The 20,060-nt window shown below is 44.2% G+C and overlaps 1 protein-coding gene across 7 annotated transcripts in view; it reads left to right on the top strand.

Moving 5' to 3' along the window:
- ST7 (suppression of tumorigenicity 7) overlaps positions 1-20,060 on the top strand; it is a 216,341-nt gene that overhangs the window by 6,412 nt on the left and 189,869 nt on the right. For 4 of the 7 annotated variants that reach the window (XM_059725946.1, XM_019492154.2, XM_019492151.2 and 1 more), the window contains exon 2: positions 8,756-8,848. The exons of the other annotated variants lie outside the window; for them this stretch is intronic. In XM_059725946.1, coding sequence (XP_059581929.1) covers positions 8,756-8,848 — 93 coding nt within the window. The remainder of the gene's footprint in view (positions 1-8,755; positions 8,849-20,060) is intronic. 7 annotated transcript variants of the gene reach the window in all.

Here is a 20,060-nt window from a genome sequence, read left to right as displayed (position 1 = left end):
TTACTCAGTAGCAATATGTATGGTATCTTCATAGTAATCAGCTCCTTGGACTAAGAACAAAGCATGTTATGTAAGTGTTTGTGCTCCTAACATTCTGTAGCCAATCTAGGTTGACATTGTTATTGGTCATCTTATTGATTTAATTGGAAGTGGAACCTGAGAAATACTGGGTGCACCAACACAAGATGTTTACTGCAGAGCTGCCTAATTAGCTCCACATAGATTCATAGATTTCTAGAGCTGGAAGGGACCTGGTAGATCATCAGGTCTGACCCCCTGCTCCAGGCCAGAAAGAGTTCTGGGGTTAGGTAACCCCAGCCAGATGCCTGTCTAATCTCCTCTTGAACACCTCCAGGGTAGGGGAAAGCACCTCCTCCCTTTGGAAGCCTATTCCATATTTTGGCATCCCTTACTGTAAAGAATTTCTTCCAGTAAAACATCAATGTCTATACAAGCGATGCTATTAGGATGGAGTAAACTAATTAACTCCACTGTAGGATAGTACTGCCAAACACAATTACTATCCTATGGAGGAGTTATTTATTCCACTACACTGCATGTGTAGACGCTGATGGAGCTGTCTAGAGCGTGAGGGTGCTTCAGTGCAATGGCTTCCTCCTGGCTGGTCCCACACTGGAGTACCCGTCTGCCCCAACTAGTCCCTAGCAGCATGTTGAGCCAGGTTAGAGCAGCCCCAGGCTGGCAGGCTGACCCTGGGGCCCCTTGCCAGCTGGGGCTGCTCTTCCTCAGCTTAATGTGCTGTGGTCCTGGGCGCACGTGCAAATGGCTCACCCGGGAGCAATAAACTCTGGGATGAAGTGTGCTGGAGTTTATTCAGTCAAATTAATAGCACATGTAGACGTGCCTACTGTCAGGACCAGTGTTCCTCATTTACACCAGTTTTATGCCAGTCTTTAGTGGAGTAACTCTCAGTGTAAATCAGAGAGGAGTGAGGTCCTACAAGATAAAAGTACCCAGGTTATATTTGATCTTAATTGCATTTAAAAGTTATTGCTCATATTTAACTTAAGCTCACCTTATTATTTGTTTTTAAATTATTATAACTATACTACAATGGGAGATGATAAAGTAAATCTTGTGTATACTAAGAACACTAAAGATAGAACAGGATTTAAAGATATACATCTTCATAGGCATCTGTTTCCAAAATAAATGTGCGTGATTACTTTAAACGTATTTTCCCTCAACGTCACCAGCTACAGGATATCTAAATACCACATTATTATGAACCAGATAGGGACAGCATATGCAACCCTGCATGTCCCTTCTTCCTTCTCCTCTCCCCTCATACCTTGACATAATGCTTCAGCTTTTTATTCATTTTTTTAAATAGTTGCCAAAATGAAATAATCCCAGTTTGTTTTAGAAGAGTAGTAAACCAAAGGTTTAATTACCAGAGCATTAAATGCCATTTTGCTATTGATTGAGGGCTTAACAATCTCTAGAGAACAGGAAAAGAAGTAGTATTATGAGATCAGAGGTCTGTCCCTAGGCTTTCGGGGGAGAGATGCAGAAAATGAATGCAAGAGAACCACTGGCAGCAGTGTGAGAAGAAGGGGGAAAGTGTCTAGATAGTAGGGATGTAAATGTTGTTTAAAAGCATTCATTTAACCTTCTTTAATTATATCAGTTAATTTAACCAGTAACACAGCAGCTCCCATACAGCCAGGGGCAATGCATAGGTGCATGCAAGTACACATGCACCCCCTGAGCGTGGCGGTTAACCCCCTACAAAAAGATACCACTGGTGGCATCTGCAGGAGGTCCGTGATTCCTGCTGGCTGCTGGCACGACACTGCCGGTGGCGTCTGTGGGAGCTTCCTCGCTTCCTGCTGCTGTGCTCCTGCTGCCGCCAGCGCAGCTGTGCCTCCCCCCGCCCAGCCGCTGGGGGTATGCATCAGTCATGCATACAGCTGCTGCTAGGAGCCACTCAGCACTCTGGGGGTCCTTTGACAGGGGGAGGGGGAGGAGGTAAGCCCAGCTGGACAGCACAGCCCAGGAAAGGGTGGGAGCACCTGTGAACAACGGTTTAATTGAGTCATTAGGCTGCTGGCTGTGTTCCTGTAAGGCAGGGGTTGTCAACTGGAGGTACGCGTACCCCTAGGGGTACTTGGAAAGGTCCTAGGGGGTATGTGTGGGTAGGGGGGGATGGAGAGCCATCACCCGCCACCCCGTGCCACTACCTCCTAGGAGCAGGGCCAGGGTGGGTGAAGGTAGCAGCACCCCTCTGTAGGCCACACAGGCACTGCCTGGCTGGCCGGACACGGGGCAGGGGGCGTGCTCGCATGCGGCAGCTGCCGCTGCCATCCATCACCCCTTGCCACCACTGCCCCACACCGCTGCTGCGTGTTGCCTTCCCACAGCCAGTCACACATGCGGCTCTGTGGGCTGCTGATAGGTGGTGCGCAGTTGGCTGGGTGCGAGGTCCATGACCAGCATGCAGAGCTGCACGTACAACTGGCCATGGGGAAAGTGGGGTGTGGTGGTGGTGCAAGGCAGTGGGTGGTGGCAGTGACTGCCGTGTGCAAACCCTCCCCCCTGCCACCTGCTCTGCGTCTGGCCGCTGCCACCAAAAGGGGTACACTTCTTAGTAAAGGTTGAAAACCCCTGATCTACGGCAGTGGGTACTAGACCTCTTTGCAGTCCCTCCCACTCCCTCCCTGCTAGCTTCCCTTCCCCCCCCACCCCTCCTGTGCAAACTGTTCTGGCCTCACCCTGAGCTAAAAGATAATGGGCAAGCTAACTGTTAGCTACTACTTAACCTAGCTATCTAGTACGGCTGTGAACAGCTGCTGTTTTGATCTGTATTGTTGTTTTAAGTAATTATGTTCTAAGATATTTGCATCCTAGTAAAATAGTTCACTGTTGTTTATTTGAAAGCTGAGGTTCATAAGATTCAAACCAGAAATACAGTGCTCACACTTTAACTGTAAGGGCAAACATTTAAGCGTATGCTTAATTTTAAACATTTGAGCCAATTGAATTAAGTTAAGTGAAGTACATACAAAAGTCCTTTCAGGACTGGGGCCTAAATAATTTACTGAGGTCCCACAGTAAATCTGTACCAGATTTGCAAATAGAACCCAAATCTCTTAAATCCTGAGACCATCTTTGTTTGCTCTGTTTATCTATGTGCTACAGCTAATGCTTGTTGTCTTGTAAAAGAGGCTACCGGTACTTTAATTATGTATTAACAATATTTGATGAAGAAGTAAAAAGCGTAGCTTGGGTTCTCTGGCCAAACTGTAAGGTACTTTTGGACATTATTCCTCTGTTAATTGTTAAAATGTGCATTTGAAGCCCTCTTCCACCTGTTTTTAAATTAGCTCTCTGGGACATTGAGGGTCCTCATTGAAAGGTTGCATTATAAACTCTAGCATGTCCTCATGTCTGTAAAGTGGCATGTGCACCCATGGTGCTTTATCAATACTAATGAGCTCAAGTTGCATTGTAAATTACCAGCAGTGACTAATTAGATTTTTTTTGTGTGTTTTTGGTACAGTATTGTAGAACAACACCATTTTTAACTTTGAGAACACTAAGCTTAAACAAGGATAATGCATTTATTGGAAAGAGTAATGTCATGCTTTCAAATGATAGAACAAACAAGTTGTTACTATTAAGTCCGAGGAGAAAGTATAAATTCAAATTCCGAATCAAAAGTGTTCAGCTGCTAAGAGAAGACAAAGATGTATTATTGCTTAATATAAATTGAAGATTTATCACTTTGGTGGCTTCAGTGCTTAAATAATTAAGTGCATTTAAATATAGTAATTAGAAGGATAACAGCAACGGGTGGGGGGGAAATCAAACTGCAGTCATCATAAGCAAGATTCTTTTTCTGTCAAGGTGTGCCTACTGCAGCTATTTGATGTTGTAATTTCCAGTTCGCTTCTAGAAATAAACTTGGATTTGGAATGAAATGTACTCCCTGCTTGAGGCATTCTTTTAGTTTTTCTTCTCAGCCACAAGGTGCTAAGAGAACAAATGGAAGCTTGGAATAGCATTTTAGTTATTACAATATTAAATTTTTTTGTTTTGTTGGTTTTTTTCCCCTATTTTACCCTGTAAAGTTGTTCTCTCTTTCAGTTAAAAGCATACTGGTAATATGAGAATAGTCCAGATTCTGTTCTTCACATAAGTAAATAGCTTGAAGTTACTATACACATGTTTCTGCTGAAGTCTGAAAATTACTTAACCCCAGGCCATCCCGGGCTATATCTGATCTATACTTATTTGTAACTTGCTATCTGAAATTGACCACCGCTGTACATGAATGTTAACTTGAACAACATAGGGTTGATCCCAAGCCAGACAGAGTTTCAGCTTATAACATAAGACCCAGTGTCTTTTGTTTCCATAAATAAAGGATAATAAGTAGAACAGACTGTAGCTGGGCATCATAGGTGGGGAAGAGTATCAGGTCTTTGAAGTATCAGTATTGCTTCCGTATCAGATCTCTGAAGTATCAGTTTTGCTTCCGTTACCTGTTAAAGCCCTAACTATTGTTTAGAGTGAAGTAGAGGTGGGGTAGGTACAGGAGAGCATTTGCTTTCCTTCTGCTTTTAGAAATAGAAACTTGTAGAGCAGGGGTTTTCAACCTTTTTGAACAAGTGTACCCCTTCTATCTCAAAGTTTCAGCTCATGTAATCCTTATATTAAAATTATTTGCAGGGGGGGGCACTGAGTGTGAGTGCATGGGCCCCCTCCTGCCCTCCCAGCAGGTAAGTCTGTGGGGGAAGACAAAGGGCTGTGGGGGGCAGGGGGGCAGATGAAAGCCTCCATGGTGAGGACGGGAGTGGGCCACAGACGGGGGCTGGGGTGAATGTGGCACCAGCCGGGCTGGGTCATGGACAGTTAGAGCCCAGGTGGCTCATCCAGGGGAGTGGGGAGGCTCCCACCGCTGTGAGCACCCTGGTGGGAGCCCGGGGGCACATACCTCCCTAATCTGTGCGTGGGGCGGAGGCGGCTGGGCTGGGCTTTGTGCACTGCTGCAGCTGCCCCAGGAGCGGTGCGACGCCACATGCGTCCCGCTGCTGGGGGGGCAGGGTGCACAGCTCGGCCCAGTGGCAGCAGGCATGTGGTGTTGCACCACTCTTGGGGCAGCTGCAACGGCACACAAAGCCCAGTGCTCAGTGGCAGCCACCTCCAGCTGCCTCCCTGAGCACAGATGGGGGGGGCACATGCCCCCTGGTTCTCCGCTGGGGTGCGTGCAGTGGCGGGAGCTCCCACATACCCCCTATGTATTTTTAAGTACCCCTAGGGGTACACATACCCCTTTTTGACAACCATTGCTGTAGAGAATCCTTCTTTCAAGGATGGCAGGACCTGGATAAACTGTTCTTATATCCATACATGCTTGGAGGGAGTATAAATGTGTGTACATGTGTGGACAATAGCTTACAGAGGCATCATTGAAAATATGACTTTTGAATCCGATGACAAAACTCTTACTGATCATAATGGGGTCGGTCTTTTAACATCTTAGGACCCAGTATGTGTGGAGATGGGATCGATTAATTTTGATCAATGGTTTTTCAGATTGACTACTGGAAAAATAGAGCCAATGGCTGAATTAGAAGTTAAAAACAAGCTCCAGCCCAATTTGATTAATTAGCAACCCCCTCCCCGCCAATTCTTTTAAAGTAGGGTAGAAGTCATGCATCATGGAGGATATTTAGCTGAAAAAGCCTGCAACAGTTCAAATTAAATCAGTTGTTCAGGTAACTGGTGTAACTCTAGCAGTAGCCCTATACTGTAGACAAGTCCTGAGAACTGATGACAACTCTGAATATTTTAGCTGTGTGGTCCCTGGTCCACAAGTAAAAAAAAAAAAAAAAAAAAAAAAAAAAAAAGAAAATTGTCTACACCAACCTGCCTTCCTTCGAACATCCTTTAAACAGTGTCTTCTCACGTGCCCTTTGAAATGTTACTCTTTCATGAGAAATTGGAGCTGGACTGTTCTCAGTGGTGACAGATGACTGAACAAGGAGCAATGGTTTTAAGTTGCAGCAAGGGAAATTTAGGTTGGATATTAGGAAAACTTTCTCGCTAGGAGGGTGGTGAAGCATTGGAACAAGTTACCTAGAGAGGTGGTGGACTCTCCATCCTTGGAGGTTTTGAAGTCCTGGCTCAACAAACTCCTGGCTGGAATGATCTAGTTGGGGTTGATCCTGCTTTGAGCAGGGTTGGACCAGATGACCTCTTGAGGTCCCTTCCAACCCTAATTTTGTATGATTTGGTGATTCTAATTATTGAATCAGATATATCAGGCCTGTTGTTCAGAATATTAATTATTGGATTATTGGTTAAAAAATTGAGTATTCCAAACCTTCTAACTATATAGTTCCGCAGTTGAGTAGCCTTCTATAATTGGATCCTAGATTGGGCCCAGTGCGCCATAAAGGACTTGATGAAAACTGATGAAGAATTTATGACTTTTGAATTTATGAATTTATGAGAAAAAGACTTTTTCTCCTATAAATTTACAACTGTTAGCTTCAGAAAAAAATCTAACAACTGTTCTTTTTGTAGTTCATGAACATAATGATCTCTCTGTGCAGGCAGAGAATTTAATAACATTAAAATAAATTGAAAATGAATAATACATATCTGCCAAAATATACTTCATTTAATTTTTCCTTGTGTGTGCTTGTTTTTACCTTCACGTAACAAGACAGCTACACTTAAGGAACAAGTTGCCATGAGCAGTGAAATTGTTATTAAGCTTTTCTCACAAGCATCTTTGTACTTGTATCAAAGCAAATTGTGCTCGTGGTAGCAAAGTATGACATCAATGCAGGGGCCTCCCCGTAAAAAAATTTCAGTGCTAAAACTTGAATATGGAGACTTTGCCCACAAAAATCCTTCCTAATATTTGTCCTCTATATATTACATAATTGAGCAGAAACCTGTTAAAAGGAAAATCTGATGATAAGAAATGAGAATTTACTTAAGAGATGTTTTGCGAAGTGGTTTCTCCCGTTTTCAGAATATATTTGGCTTGGTACCCAGAAAAAATATAGTATAGCTCTACACCTTTTGGGTTTCGTTACATCTGTGTGTTGTTTTTAAGCAGGATTGATGCTACTTTATCTCTTGGCACACTGAACTCATTCATAGGACTATAATTTTCCTCCTGTTAATATATTTTAATATTTATGCATGGTTTAAGACAGTTCTCAACCTTTTGCATCTTGCGTCCCACCAGCCATTGGTCTCAAAAACCCTGGTCCCACCTTGATAAACGATGGGGGGGGGGTCCCCTGGCGGCCGGTCGATGAGCTCCTGCTTCCTTCCCCCGAGGCCAACACGACCCGGCATGGCTGAGGACAGTGGTGATCTTGCTGCTGTGAGCTGTCCCCCTGCTGCACTGGCGATGTGCCTCCTGTGTCTGCCGCTGTTGTGAAGGGCACAGCCCCGAACCGCTGCCCTCGCTGCAGCCCCGTGCGCAGGAGGCGCTTCACCAGGGCAGTGCGGGGCGAGTGGCGGCAAGACGGTCCCTGTGTGGCTCTTCCACTCCCTGCAGCACCTCAGAGAACAGTGCCGTAGAGAACTCCCTGCAGGGAACAGTTGCCGCCCAGCTTCTCTCCCTTGTGACCTGGCGCTGCAGGGAGCAGAGGAGCAGCGTGGGGATCTTCTCGCTGCCGCTCACCCTGCATTGCCCCAGTGAAACACCTCCTGCGTCCAGGGCTTTGATGCGGGGCTGCACCCCTCAAAGAGTGGCAAAGCGAGCAGCTGCCGTTCCCTGACACTCTGCTACCCTCCACCAGGTAGCCCAGCGGGCACAGTCTTCCCAGCCGCGCCAAATTGTGTCCGCCAGGCTGCAGAGGTATCCGGGAGAGGGAAGCAGTGGCAGGGAACGGTGGCTGCTTGCTGCTCCTCACTCTACCCTGCTTTCCTGCCCCAGGTATCAATGCAGCCTGGCGGGCGTGATTGGGCACAGCTGGGAAGAATGGGGCCATGCAAGGAGTGGCACATGCAGGGCATGCATCACCAAGGCAGCGAAGGGAGAGTACCTTCTTCGCAACGGCCCCACTTCTTCCAGCCACGCTGGATCGTGCCCTCCAGGCTGCAGAGGCACCTGGGGCAGGGAAGCAGAGTGGCAGGGAATGGTAGCTACTTGCCCTGCTGCTCATTGAGGGGTGCAGCCCTGCATTGCAGCCCTCGCTGCAGCCCCACACACAGGAAGCACGTTTACAGGGCAGTGCCAGGCAAGCATCTGGGAGCAGGGTCTCCACATGACCCTGCTGTTCGTTGCCTCCCTGCCCTGGGCCTCTGCAGCCCAGCAGGGCCGCGTGGGGATCTCTGCACCAGTGAGCTCTGCGCGGCCATGGCAACACATTTCCTTCACACGGAGCTGCAGTGAGGGCAGCAGCGCTGGAGCTTGCAGCCTGCCCCTGCCCCGCATACAGATCTGGGAGGTGCGGGTCCCCGCTACCCCTTGGAAGTGTGCATGGCGTGAGAAGATGGCCCTCCCCCGATGAGCCACCTGAGGCTCTGTCCTGCTCCCCGCTGAGGCCATGCAGCTGCACAATGTGGCTCTGGGTCCCAAACACCCCCTGGCTGGGCAGCAGCCCCAGCCCCCTCCCTACATGGACCTCAATTCCCCTCTCTTCCCCCAGTCACCTGCCAGAGCTGCCCTGAGGCTGCCTGGGGCCACGTGCATGTGCTGTAGTAGTGTACATGCACGTGGTGCCCCCTGTCTCACCGCCTTCCTTCCTTTTCCTCCCAGCTCCCTGCAGGCTGGAACTCAGCCAGACTGCAGGGATCTCATTGCTGGCAGACTTCGTTATAAAGGAGCTTTGCTTCCAGAGGCTTCACCAAGGTATTGCTGTAATTATTTTTGAAACTTCAGGTTCCACCTAGATGACCTTCATGTCCCACCAGTTGAGAAACACTGGTTTAAGGTATCTGTATACTGTTTAGAGATAGATACAGTAACATTTTTCTAAAGCACTTAATTACATTTTGAAATGGAACTGAGTTTTGTAAATCACTTGGACAATTTTGAAAAGTTTACCTTGTCGAAGTGCCAACTACTCTGGACACATCTACATGTCGCCATGTGGTGATGTTGCTACCGCACCGTGCTTTAGTATTTCCTTTTGGAAGTACTAAAGGACGGCACAGTACAGACAGTTGCTGTGCTGTGCATGCGGTGCATGGCTAGATTTTTGTTGCTATATCGCCGTAGCAACATGCGATACCGAGGGAGCATACCACTGTGGTGACATAGCTGCCGATCATATGTAGATCTACGTGGTTGCTACGTGACTGTAGCATGCCATAGAGCAATGTGTAGATGCGCCCTATGTATATTTTTACTCTGAAAGAGACGGAGGGAGGGAGGGAGACAAACCTAAGAGAGAGATAAAGGCCGAATATACACACCTGAGTTTACTATATAGAACAATAATTATTTTGTGTGTACATAAGTACTCAGAGGCATAGCTGGACAGCTGTGATCCCTGGGCAGCTGCGATACACTTGGGGCAGCATGCTGATTGCTGCAGTGCTGATTGCAGCAGTGTGTATGTGTGTGTGTGTGTATATATGCGTGTGTGTGTGTGTGTGTGTGTGTATCCCGTGTTTTTTACATCTGTAGCATATCAGGGATTTGAAAAAGCCGATGACCCTAGTTCAGATGTAAGTATGCATCATCAGTGCCAACTTTTAATGTCGCATACTGGAAAATAATACTAACTCACTACAAATATTGAAAACCTTCAAAATGTTTTTCCTTTTGTGGTGCTTGCTTATAATTAATATTCTAGTTCACTGGGAGGATTATTTGCTGATTTGATTAATAAATGCTGAAGTGATATTGCAGAGTATTCTCTATAAATGCACAAATAACTTTTAACAGTGAACTTTCATATTTCAAATATGACTTCAGCGTTGCACATATCTATTTAAGGGGCTAAATTATTAGGTGAATTGTGCCAAATCAGAGCCGACTGAACTTTTGCTACTTGACTACAAATTGCTTCTGAACTAGCCACAGTCCATGTTTCATTTACAGAGATTATTTTTGATGAATTTTGCTGTTTTGAAATTCTCCAAATATTCCTTACATATGTTTCACCTCATTTTGTTTAGGAAACATCTACAACCAGATCAAATACATGCTTTTTAGTCGCTCCTAGCACTTATAGTACAGATGTGAACCCTAACATGAAACTTTGTCAAAAGCTGTTGATGTTTTTTTTGTATTTGTGAGCCCCCTTAAAACCTTTGACTTGCACTTCACTCATGCAAAATGTCTTGTCCATTTCATCTTAAAATGGAAAGTAACCCAAGATTTTACAGTTGCTATACAAATAATGCATACAAAGATGGTAACATTCATATGCATTATAAACAGTAGAGGGCAGCCTTTTAAAGAAAGCAGGCAATAGTCAACATGATTGACTTCTGCAGCTGATAAGAGGCAACTGATAAAGGATTGTGGGGGATGTAGTTGAAACAAGATGATTGTATTCTGATGTTATGGTATACGGTAACACTCTTACTGAAACCCAGGAAATTAAAACAAGTACTGGGCCAGAATATCATTGGTGAGTAGCAATTGTGGATATGCTAATAGGCTGAAAGAATTAATCAGACAATACGCTTTTGAGTGTTTTGGAGGCAGTTTGAAGATGAAGGGGTGAGGCATCTAAACAGCAGTCACTATCTAGTTAGTGTCCTAATTGTGGCACTGGAAGAAACTAATGCCAGAAACAGACTTGAGAGAACTACAAGAAATCTTGGCAGAGGAACACCAGTATGTATTTAAAAACACCATGATGATTGCCTAACAGTAAACAATACGTGTGTTTTGAAGGACAAAATCCATAGGACCAAATTCTTGCATGCTGTAAAAGGGTACAATTCTACCATGGAAGCCAGTCAGGATTTGCTGAGAATCTTACCTGTAAACAGCAAGTCCTGGATTGAGGAACTTAATGTGTGAAATAAAAGAGCTTCTCTATGGGCTTCCCTCTGCAAGAATGCTGTTGTGAAATAAACAGAAACCTAAATTTAAAGTGCAGTTAGCTGCTCAGCCTGCTTTCCCATGCACACACTGAAGAAAAGATTCCTAAAGGGATTTAAGCACAGCGATAGTGAATGTCCCATTCCTGCAGCTAAAAGACTCCCCACTCCAGGAGTGGAATTCACAAACACCTCTTGTAGTTAAATGGGGAGAGTTAAATGCCTCAATCTGGCATTCATAACCGCCAGTAAGCTGAGCAGGGACATGTTTAAGCCAGACAGTAGGAAACACTGAAAAGGAGTAGTACATATAGGGAACCATTGCAGAATAGCTAGTTTAGATATGCTGCTGAGTAGAAAAGCCCAATATAAGCAGAGCCAAAATGAAAGTCTACTTTGATGTACATGGGTATTTCTGAGATAGACAAATTGAGAAGGGGAGGTAGTAATCATAGACACAACCCAGTTCATGACCCATTATTTATTTAACATTTTCTTAATTATCTCCTTTATAAAGAAGAGAGCACCATTTAACTGTTTAGTTCTAGTGAAAATATGACACGGAGTGAGAAGGAAACTAGGACTCTGCTGTGGTTGATGGTATGTCATACTAAAATAATTTTGTAATTGATTGTTCCTTTGTAATTATCCTTAAGAATTTAGATCAATGAGATTAACTTTTTCTCTGACCAGTTCACATGTTGTTGCATTTGTGCTATAGTATGTATGTGTGCAGAATGTATGTAAATTATGCACAATTAAAATGCAACTGTTTGCAGCTGTTACAACATTCAGGCTGTCAGAAGTTTTCCTAGTAGAGATGGATTGGCTGCCTACAGCTACAGTAGTCAAGAATATTGGTTCTCTTCAGTGTATTACATCATTAGCATTTGCATTATTTATTATTCAGCATAGGGTGTAGGCAGCACCCCTCATCCCCAGCAGGCTGCAAGGCCAGCCAACAGCAGCCACTGGCTCCCACTGGGGAGCCAGTATTTTATTCTTAGTAAGGGGTTTTTTTTCCCGGCAATTTTGTGCAAAATTGCTAGGAACGCGAGTTTTCTTGGTGATTTGGTTTCTTTGAAAATTGCAAAATCATTAGTTGAGTAGATCCCTATTAATCACAGTTGAGCACCTGTCTATCTGTTATCAGATTAATATAACTGTAGTATAGTGTTGTATGTGTATGTACAGACAGACTAATTGGATATATTTGATTTCTTGTAAGGAAACTCCACATTACTTGGAGTTTAGTATTCAAGTGCACATGAATTTACAGTATGTATTAAACTCATGCATATAATTTAATTGGATTGAAATACCAAATCTGATTAAACTTAAAAAAATGTCGTTTGTGCAGCCTTCATATAACAGTGGTCCCAAACCGTGATGCTTTCTTATGAAAGAGACATCATGGATGGGACCAGTTAGGACTCTTTCTTGACAGACACTAACTCAGGCTGCCTGTCACAAGATTTTTTTAATTCTCTTTTGGAGAGTGGTTTTCATTTTGTCTATAGAGCTGCCAAAGCTCACTATCCAGAAGGGGAAGGGTAAAGGTAAGGGTTCAGGTTCTATCCCTGATGATTACATTTTACAATGTGTTTAGTGTTTGTGTGTGTGTAGTGCTTATTCATCCTTAAAAGCTGATGTGGAATAAGGTACAGTACTAACACATTTGTCCTGCAGTCCTTTTATATAATGCATGACAAATGTAATGTTGCCCAAGGGCCTTTAAATACAACAGATACAGAATAACTCTGTGTGCAGACAAGTTGTTACTTGTGTGTGTGTCCTTCCTTCCTTCCCCCATTTACTTTTCTAACTATGAACTTTGACAAGATGAAGAAAATTAATAATAAGCTTATGTCATTTAAATAACTCCATAGTAGAATGTCTTGTACCTTTCATTTAAAATGCATGCTTTGTCCCACCCTTAATTTGAACACCTAAAAATGAAATACTCAGGATGGGTAATGGAATGGCACATGACTGGGACAGAGGGTGGACTTGGCATGAAAGAAAAATGCTTGTTTTATGCAAAAAAAGCAATACCTTATCTTTTGTCTGTAGCAATATTGTTCCTATGTTTTATCCAAGTCTGCTTCCTTACTTGTCTTTTGAAGCAGCAGCTGAAGTGTCACCTCCCCCCTTTCTCTTAATAGGTGATGTTGCGGAAGACATATGTCAGATTATAATCCTATTTTTTAACATCATTTACGCTGTGCCAGCTTTTTCTAAACTAGAATTCAACAATGAAATTTCAAGTAAAATCTCTTAAAGTCTCTGACCTGTTTTCCAGTTCTTAGTCTGTCTACCCAAATTAGTTACAACTCCAAATTTGCATTAGGGTTGCCAGGAAGGCTTCTTTCCAAGTTCTTCAGCACCAGGATGTGCAAACACTAGATAATTAAAGGATTTGAAATAATAATAATTGATTTTTGCCTCTCTATAAAATTGCCTCTATTTAAAGCGGGACCACTTGGAATAGTAGGAGGTGTGAGGACGCATGGTTTCTTTCTCCTACTAGCATTATCCATGAAATCATGAATAGGAATCTACTTAAGTCGTGGTGTTCAAAAGGGATTTTTGTGGGCTGCATGTGAAGCCAGCTTTGCAGCCTTTTCACAGTGAGCCTGCCCCTCACCACTGATTGACTGAGAAGGCTGTCCATCATGCAGTCCTGCCCCTTGCTGCTGATTGACATAGAGGGGTAGGGCCACGCGACAGGCAGTCCTCTCAGCCAATAAGCGGGGGGAGAAAGGGGGGGAGGGAGGCAGCCACCATCTTAGCTATCTTTAGTACTTTTTTTGTTTATGTTTGGATTTCGTGGCCAATGTCTGATTTTGCGGTTTTCATGACATTGAAAAGTCAGTCCCTAATCACAAACAGTCTATCCATAAATATTGCAAAATGTTTTGCATTTTTATGGCGTTTACTGTAATCTGTTCTTGTGGTACCTATAACTGTATATTCCTGGGAAGGACTCTTTAACTGAAGACAAATAAGCATCATGGATGTCTGTTAATTGCTGTACAATTTAAGATGGGGTCAGCAATTATTTTGGCTGGAGGGCCACTTAATGAGTTATGGTGAACTGTCAAGGGCTGCAAAGGTAGGCCTACCCCTTGACAGGTGCCCTGCCATTGGTCGCCATCTTGGGACCAGAAGTCCCACCTCTAACCTCTGACCTTTGCCCCAGAAGTCCCTCTCCTTGCCCCTGGCCATAGTCCTTTGCAGGGGGTGGGGGAGGGGGGGGTTGCCATATTGGAACCAAAGAACCCCAAATCATATACTAAAAGTCAAATATCTGCTATTACATTTTATTTTAAAAAATTGTCCTGATTTATTTGTGTTTGCATAGTGCATATAGAGATGATTGCATAATTGCTCAAAGAAGTCTTACTCTTGTATGTTGTGTATGAGGGGTGCGGGGGTTGTGACTTTGTGTGTGTGGGGTTGTAGAGGGGTGTGTGTGGGAGTGGGGGGTGTTGGGGACCCTACACACAATCCTGCCTCCCTCCCCTCCCGTGGTACACAGCCCTGCTGGCAGCAGCAGGCAGTGGGCTCAGCATGCTAATGGCCCATGCAGGCACTGATGCTTAGCAGTGCACAGCTCCAGCCAGTATTGGGTGCTGTATGTGGCAGCAAGGAGTGGAGCCAGACCAGCCTGCCTTTATCTCATGGGGTTCCTGTGACTCACGTGCAGCTTCCAGCTGTCATGCATCACTGGAGGGGGAAGCCCCACATGATAGAGGCAGCTGCCTTCTCCGCTCCCTGCCGCTACATGCAGCTGCTGGGACTCTGATGGGAACCAGGAGGTGGTGCTCCCTTCTACTTCCGGCGGAGTCCTGTGAGCTGTACATGGTGGTAGGGAGCGGGGAAGGCAGCCAGCTCCATTGTGCAGGGCTTCCCCCTGGTAGCACATGAGCTGTACATGAGCTCCGCATGATAGAGGCAGGCCGGCCTGACTCAGCTTTTTTTTGCCACGTGCGGCTCCTGGACCTGGCTGTGTACAGCGCCTGCATGGGCCACGAACACCCTGAGGTCCCGTCCCCTGCTGCTGCTGCCGGCGGTGAAGGCTGTGCATCATGGGGGGGAGTGTGTGGGGAAATCTCCGCACACTCACACCCACACCCTGCCCATCCTGGAAAAATCTTAATCTAAACAAATTTGAGACAAATCCTCAAATGGTGTAATTCAGAATAGCACCAGTGATTATTTTTTTAAGAGGCTGACATGCATTCTGAGATCAGACCCCAGATGGCATATCCTTGGTAGGTATTAGCCACTGTTTCTCTACCTTTTTAGACTCATGGCACCCCTCAGTAGACTCAGGAGACCCCTCCATAACTTGTGAATTGAGCTGCACTCCATTTCAAAACCTAATTTATTTATCACAGTGCTTACCTCCTTGCAGAAGGACAGGCAGTGGGGGAAAGGGAATGACCAGTCAGAGACTCAGCCTGAGCCTGCACTTCTATGATTATCCCCCTCACACCTAGCTTATTTTCTCACCCCTCACATCACCCTTCAAAGATCTCTAGGCATTTCTGATTGCCCTGGCACCCTAGTTGAGAATCACTGGTATAAGCTGTCTGTGCTTAATTAATGTCAGTGAAGCAATAACTATTTACACTAGATTAGTATCTGCCTCCATATATTGAAGAAGGGTGAAGAGTTGATTAGATACTTAACTTTTTTTTTCTCTATAAAAATGAATTATTACACGAAGGTAATTTAACTTGTTTTATGGAAGGTTGCTAAAATAGGAAGTAAACTTTTGAATTTATCTATTCCTGACCAGAATTTCAAATTAAAGTGTGTTATGTTTCCAAGTGAAATGGTTCCCATGAGATGGTTATATTCTGCAGCCTTCTTACAGATGGATAGCATTCAAGAGTAGATTGTTAAAAGTGTGAGTGGAATGTGATCCCAGTCCAACCACCCCTCACCTTTTCTGTCATTTCAGGGATATTGGTATATCTCCATGTTAACAGGGTTATACGAAAGAGAGGAGAAAAAGGTCAGTGAGCATCTTAATTAGGACAGTGGTGATGTTACTGCAGTGAAAAAGTCCTTTATTTGAAGACCGGTTAGATAGTGTTGCATTGTTAGAGTAAGGGGGATGGGTTATTGTACTGGTTTTAAAACACATTTGATTTTAGAGGAAGAGACAACTTCTTGTACAGATGGTATTTAACGTACCTTTGCCTTAATGTCACTGCAGGTTAATATGGAAGCCAGCTGAGCTGTTTACTATTACCTGTAGAACATTTTATGTGCTATCCTCCTTATTTTTGGTACTTTTGGCTGGTGTACAGTTGTTGTGTATACCAGATGATTATAGTGTATGTATGCTGTACATTGTACCAGTATGCATAGTATAGCATAAAAGAAACAATCTGTAGGAACACAGAAATTGCTGTACTGGATCATACACAACATGCATCTAGTGCAACATCCTGTCTTGGAGACTACCTCACATCTGCCTATCGCAAAGCTGTTGTATCTTCCTCTGAAGCATCTGGCACATGCAGTCAGTCCCCATGGAGGTCTCTTCTTTAATTTAGAAGCATAAGAGTCCAAATTCTGTTCTGTTAGCATTATAACTTTGAGTGTATGTAACCATATAATACCTATCCATACCCATGTTAACTAGGGAAGATTATAATAGTATCACATGGGCATCGAAAGAGAAAATCAGGAATGCCAAGGCACGTTTTGAGATCCAGCTAGCTTTGGATGCAAAAGACAAAAATAAATTATTCTACAATATGTCAGAAGTCAGATGAAGACCAAGGAAATGATCATCATGCTCAAAGAGTGGTTATCATTGGTTTGATGTCTAATTGGAACAAGTATTTAGTGAGGTTCCCCAGGAGCCTGTTGTGTGTCTGGTAAGGTTTATCATAATGTCTATAATAAACATGTAGAGGATAGAATTGAGTGCACACTTAGCAAGCTTGCAGAAAACACCAAATTGGATGGACTTGTAGAATGACTTGGATAACTGGAGAAGTGGTCTGACATCAATCAAATGAAATTCAGTAACGACAGGTGCAAAGTCCTACACTTAAGATGGAACAATAGCATGCACAGATACAGATTTGGGGAATGATTTTCTAGGCTTCAGTACTACAGAAGAGGACCTGAAGATTACAGTGGTCCATAAGCTGAATATGAGCTAACAGTGTGCTCTTGTTGCAAAAAAGGCAAATAACATACTGAGCTCTCTTAATAGGAGCATTACTCATAAAGTCAGCCACACCGCACAGTTGAAGGGACTCAAGGACCCAAGCAAGTGAGACCTCTTCTGCCAGTACCTCAGTGAAAAACTGGTGAATTCCAATCAATAACTGGGAGAATGAGGGCACCCCACATGCTGCTGACAAAGCCACCGCCATCAGTACCTGTAAACAGACATGTGACTTCTCTACCAGGAAACATCAAGACTGGTTTTATGAGAATGACTGGGAGATCCAAGAGTTGATTGATTGCAAGTGCAAGGCCTTTTTTGCTTGGCAAAACTACACCAACTTGAAGCAAAAGAAATTGAATCTCGAACATGTCATGGGAGAGGTCCAAAGGTGGATACGTGATATGAAGAACAAATGGTGGGAAGACAAGGCTGAGGAGATTCAACATTTGGCTGACATCCACAATTTGAGACCTAAGGATGGAGGAGACCTGACTGAGGAAAAGGGAGCTATCAATGCCTGTTGGAAGGAGCATTTTAAAGACCTTCTCAATCAAGATTCCCCAGTCGAGACTCTGAATCAAGACTAGAGTGTTCTCAACTCCATCCTGCAACACCCAGTCAGAGACGATCTCAGAATCCTTCCAACCCTTGATGAGGTGAGGAAAGCCATCAAGCAGATGAAGAGCACCAAGGCATCTGGAGTGGATGGAATCCCTGCTGAAATCTTAAAGCAGGGAGGAGATGAACTCGTATCACAGCTTTATGAACTCATCTTAAGGATCTAGAATGATGAGGAAATCACAAATCCAACTGGAAACTACAGAGAGATTGTCTTGCTGTTCACCACAGGAAAGATCACTGCGAGAATCCTTCTGAACTGACTCCTTCCACTTGCTGAAGCGCTCCTTTCAGAATCTCAGTGTGGGTTTAGGGCATAAAGAGGCAAAACTGACATGACCTTAACTGCTCTCCAGCTGCAGGAGAAATGTTGGGAATAACAGAAGCTTCAGCTGCAGGAGAAGTTTCTCTACGTGGCCTTCTTTGACCTTACAAAAGCTTTCGACTCTGTCAGGCAAGAAGTGTTGTGGAGGATCCTTCTGAAGTATGGATGCCCACCAAACTTTGTCACCATTCTCTGCCTGCTCTGTGATGGTATGCGAGCATTTGTTCTCAGTAATGGATCTATCACAGATCCCTTTGAAGTTAAAATGGAAGTTAATAAAGGCTACGCCATCACTCCAAGATTTTTCTCAATATTCCTTGCCACAGGGCTATATCTGACCAAGCTACTGAATGGATGATAAGCTGTTTAACTTCAACTGACTCAGAGCCAAAGCCAAGACCACTCCAACCACAATCATCGGGCTCCAGTGTGTTGACGATGCTGTTGTGTGTGCTCATGTGGAAGCAGCCTTCAGGCAATCAACATCTTTACCAAGGTGTACAAGAAAATAGGACTGACTCTTAAAGTTTGGAAGACTAAGGTCCTCCACCAACAAGCTCCTAATGAACAGTCCCCAGCTCCAGTAATCCAGATCCCTGGTGAGACTCTGGAGGAAGTTGAGTACTTCCTGTGTCTTGGAAGCCATCTCTCACAGATGTCCCAGCCACCTGTGGAGGGTTCAGGATTGAGAGTATGGTTGGGGGTAGAAATGTAAGAAAGGTTTATTGACTTAACAAAAACACAACTACGCGTAGTAACAAGACAAACAATGACAGACAAGAACAATTTGCATTGGCAACTTATCGGCAGTCCCCTCTGATGCCTGATGTACAACAAGTTTCTCTTTCCACAAAGTTCAGTGAAGTCAGGTGTTCCCGATCAGCGCTATCCGAGAGGTACTGGAAAGGACCCCGGAATTCAGTCCTTGGGCTCCTTGAGATCCATGGGCCCACTGATCCAGGCCAACAGCTAACTAATCCTTTTCACAGAGCTGTATCTTCCTTCAGAATGATTTCCAGATATTCCAGCCAATTTATAGCTTCTGAATGGTACCAATAATGTACAGTCACTCAGATTCCTTTTACTTCAACTCTCTTTAGACTGACCAATAGCAGTACAAGCCTTGCATTCCTTTGATCAGGTTAATTTTAACTACGCCACAGGGCCTTACTACTTCAAGGCTTTGCTAAATTTACTAGGCCTTACTTTATACAAGGCCCTACTACATCATAAACTTTAATTAGGCTCTTAGCAACAACATACAGCTTAATATCTAAATAAATACAGAAAAACACTTGGTCTAATCTTCATAGAGCCTTCAGCAAGCACCTCTATTACACAGACATAATTTTCAGCTGCTATGTCTGTGCCTATGTGCCTATGTCACAGCAGAAAGCTGACATAGATGAAGAAATCTAACATTGCCTTAAATGGGCAAGTGCAGCCTTTTGACACCTGAAGAAATGGGTATTCAAAGATTGCAACACCAGATCTGAAACCAAGATCAAAGTTTATCAAGTAGTTGTGATCCCCACCTTGCTGCATGGATTTCAGTCATGGACAATGTACAGGAGAGATCTAAAGGTTGTTGGAGAGGTACCATCAATGCTGGCTGCAGAAGATCTTCTGAATCCAGTGGAAAGAGAGCTGCACCAATGTTAATGTCCTCCTCCAAGCAACCACCATGATTATTGAGGCAATGATCATCTGGCATCAACTTTGTTGGGCCGGCCATGTCATCTGGATATCTGACACCAGGCTTGCAAAGCAAGTTTTATTCTCCCAGCTCAGCCAATGCTCAAAAAAAGGGCACAGAAAGCACTTCAGGAATGTCCTCAAGGCCAACGTAAAAAAAAAAAAAAGCAACATCTATGTCAACTCATGGGAGACTATCACCCAGGACCGCTCGAAATGGAG

Source organism: Alligator mississippiensis, chromosome 4 (assembly GCF_030867095.1).
Source record: "Alligator mississippiensis isolate rAllMis1 chromosome 4, rAllMis1, whole genome shotgun sequence".
NCBI classification, from domain to species: domain Eukaryota; kingdom Metazoa; phylum Chordata; order Crocodylia; family Alligatoridae; genus Alligator; species Alligator mississippiensis.
This window is presented reverse-complemented; position numbering and strand designations above follow the sequence as displayed.